The sequence below is a fragment of the Cariama cristata genome, unplaced genomic scaffold (genome assembly GCF_000690535.1).
Source record: "Cariama cristata isolate BGI_N322 unplaced genomic scaffold, ASM69053v1 scaffold29554, whole genome shotgun sequence".
Taxonomy (NCBI): Eukaryota; Metazoa; Chordata; class Aves; order Cariamiformes; family Cariamidae; genus Cariama; species Cariama cristata.
The window spans coordinates 18,861-22,422 of record NW_009614116.1 but is presented as its reverse complement, the minus strand read 5'-3'; the positions used below and the strand labels follow the sequence as shown (position 1 = coordinate 22,422).

The 3,562-nt window shown below is 44.4% G+C and overlaps 1 protein-coding gene across 1 annotated transcript in view; it reads right to left on the bottom strand.

The window, feature by feature from the left end:
* Positions 1–3,562, bottom strand: part of PDLIM1 (PDZ and LIM domain 1) — a 32,757-nt gene that overhangs the window by 21,338 nt on the left and 7,857 nt on the right. Inside the window, exon 2 of the mRNA XM_009699284.1 lies at positions 1,258–1,342. Coding sequence (XP_009697586.1) covers positions 1,258–1,342 — 85 coding nt within the window. The remainder of the gene's footprint in view (positions 1–1,257; positions 1,343–3,562) is intronic.

Genomic DNA, 3,562 nt, shown 5'->3' with positions numbered 1-3,562 from the left:
AATTAAACAGTAGCCATCTGCAGCCTTGCAGCAAAGCCTCTGTGCAGACTCTGCCCCACTCCTTTGACAAGAGATAGCCCCCAAGTCTCAAGGTTTGCAGCAGAACATCTCCAGAGCTTGGGCAGCAGAAGACACAGACCAGATCTCAGCTCAACAGTGTCACAGGCAGGTGTCACTGCACAGTCCCAGCCCAACCTAAGTCCAAATGGCCCAGTCTCACGCTGTGCCTTGGCTGAGGTACGAAATACCTGGAGAATGCTGCACCATGCTCTTGAGCCAAGGAACACACAGCAGCTTGGCATGAAAAGGAGCATGGACAGATCGCAGGCCAAGGTCTGAGCAGGGTGTTGTTGCACATATGCTACTTTAGGTTCAGCTCCTTTCCAACCCAAACAGACATATTAGCACTTAATTAATTGCCAAGTCAAGCTAGTTTTATCTCTACTTATTTTGCTAGAAAGACTCACACAGGATGTGTGCTAGGGCCAGAAGCCATGTCACTGCCCCGGTGAAAATCCAGGGAAATGCCATTGAGTTTAGTGCAGCTATTGTAGATTGGTGCGATGTAATCCTCTAAACCTAGCCCAGGCAATGCCCTTGCACAGGTCACAGTTACTACTGCATTTACTTGACAGAGGCAGCAGACCGATGAGGCAAGGCTGCCAAAAGGTTACAAAACCAACCTCCTAAACAGAGGTTGCAAGATCTGCCCCACAGATAAAAAAAAAAATAAAAGACTAGTGTGTTTCTCTTCCACTTTCTTTATGGCTAGACTGCTAGTAAGAATCTGCTAGTAAGAGGAAAAAACAAAACAACAACAACAAAAAAAACTCAACAGAAGACACTAAGAGTGAATAATTTTCCTCCTCTCTCAAGACTTTTCTTATCTATGAAAATCAACAGGCTTCGCAACAGCAGCAGTGGTTTATTGAGCCACACCTCTATAGTGCCTTCTGTGCCCTGTGGTAGGTGTGAGCATGCAGATGGCAGGAGACAACGCCTCTGATCCAAGCGGCTTACCCTTGGCAAGGTATCCAACTAGATCTCCACAGCAGCAGGCTTCTGACCACGAGGGAGGGAGTTTGTCTCTGAAGGTTTCCAAGGGCCACGTGATTTCTAGGAGGTATGGGGCATGGCACTATCCCCAGTGCGACCACCAGAGTGACACGTGCTCAGGTCCTTAGAGGATCAGGTCAGAAACCGCTCCAAAGTCAGACAGGTTTTGGAACAAGAGCATGCAGATACTCCATTACTTACCTGGGGCTGAGAGGCCAGATTCATCTTATAAGGATGCGTCTTTCCCTCCTCATTTACAAGTGGTGACCAGACTTTTGACTCTGTTCTGTAACACACAAATTTTGAATAGTTAATCTGTTTCCACTACTGAGCATCATTATTGTTAGTAAAAGACTTGAAACTCATCAGCTTCCCAAACATTTCCCCAGCCTTTCGTATATAGCACTATCCACATCAGGAGGAATCTAGATAGCCTTATTTTAGCAGCAGAGTTGGGTGTCAACAACAGCAGAAGCTGGAGACGTCCCTTAGTTGCAGATCCTTTAATTAAGTGGTACAATTTAGATTACTGTGTTTCAGCTTTTATGGGCAGCCAGGAGGAGGAATGATCCTCGTATGTACTGACTATACAAAGAACATTCTGTTCTTGAAGTTGGGCTGCCTTGGATAAGCTAAAAATATTTTTTTGTTTTGGGTCTCCGGAATTTTCTTCTCATTTATACAGTGGCATCCATGCTGAACAAACAGAGGCTTTTGGGAATTATGGGGGGGGGGGAAGGTCCAAGTCTGCAATGGGACTAAGAACTCAAATGACATAATGTGTCAGAGAAAGTCTACCTAACCTTTACTGGTCTGTGGTCTGACCCAATTACTCACAGCAGCCTGAAACACAAGTCAAGATCTGTGACCAAAACCAATTACTTTTACCATCATCGTTCTGGAGTTTTGCTATGTCCCAAAGAACAACAGACAAACAAGTGGTGAGGAAGAAGTAGAGTGCTTATATTTGCTTGAGGTACTTTGTAGGAAACATATGGTACCTGCATTTCTCAGAAGTACAGACAGTAGTTAGCATCTCAGATGGATTAAACAGTGCCACTTTCCCCAAACTTTTTAATAGTAAGGAACGAGTGGCTGCAGTATTGCTGGATGAAACCCGTTGTTCGATGCTAAACATTGCATCATGCGGCAACCAGATGGCAGATAAACTCGGGATGCGTTTTGAAAACCATGTCTTGTTTTCTGACAGGAGCCCTTTGTAGGATCTGCAACTGCAGATAGATGTACTTCCCCGATATTTGTGGGTCCAGGGCCAGCTAAAAGTTAAGTACTTAGTTAGCAAAACAGGAATGCTTTCACTGAGAATTAACTGGATAACTGGAAAGAGATTTTAAACAGAAAAGGCTTATAAAACTGACAAGGATGGAGAAAGAGGGTGTAGAGCTACCCACGATAAATTCAATCTGGTCTACATCATTCCTCTAAAAGCCCTCCAATGTCAGGACATTTTTTAAACAGCCCAAACTTAACTGTGATGCACATGTATATCTCAGGCATTTGCTGTGTAAATAGTATTTTAATACTTATATCCAGAAGGTAGCTCAGTGGGAGGAGATGGGAGGCAGCATTCTCAGTCAGGGAAGAGGAGAAAATTTATTGACCTGCTATTGCATCTATTGCATTCTAGACTTTACACGGAAGAAACCTGAATGAAGTCTGCTGTGCTGTACCTCCTTTCACAGGAAAGTACAAAGACATAGGTCACACCAGATATCATCCTTTACAAGCATTCAGGTACAGCAAACCTTTGACTCCAGGCTATTGCACCCTGTGGGCTCAGCTGCAGTGCTGATACCCAACAACCTGTGCCACCCAAATCCTGGCATCTGGCAAGCTCAGGCACACACAGACTAACAAATAGGAATGTAACACTGCACGGGAGCAGATCTATGCCAATCTGGTCATTATCTTGTCTCACCAGCTGCCATTACTGGAGGAACAACATACCCCAGGTGAGTATAAAACAGCCATTCTCTCCTTGCATCTGACAACTCATGCTTTAACATGCCTGAGGAACCAGCGATTTTACCCAGATTATGGCTATCAAGCCTGACAAAGTCACAGCCATCTCTAGGATGGCTGTATTTTACACTTGAAGACTGTATTTGCAGAGGGGAGCAGCCCATTTACCAATGCAAAGCCTTACTCCTTGAAAAGTGTTTGAAGATCATGTGTGACCAAGTTTCATCTCCTTTGGAACAACAGGGGACACAGCAAAGTCTATGAAAATCAGACACCCTGCCAGCCAGGCTGTAAGGACGTGGACATTGACTGGAGATGAAAAGGCAGCTCCGAGAGCATTAAACACTGCAGCTGATTCCTAGCATGTGGCATCCCTGTGCCAGTTCTCACCAGCAGTGACCTAAGTACTTTTGAGGTAGCATTTTCTTTTACAGCAGCTTAATATTATCAGATTTCAGAAGCACTGAAGGACCTTATTCAGATTGAAAATTTAAGCTTAGAGCAGGTCAATATACAAATACAG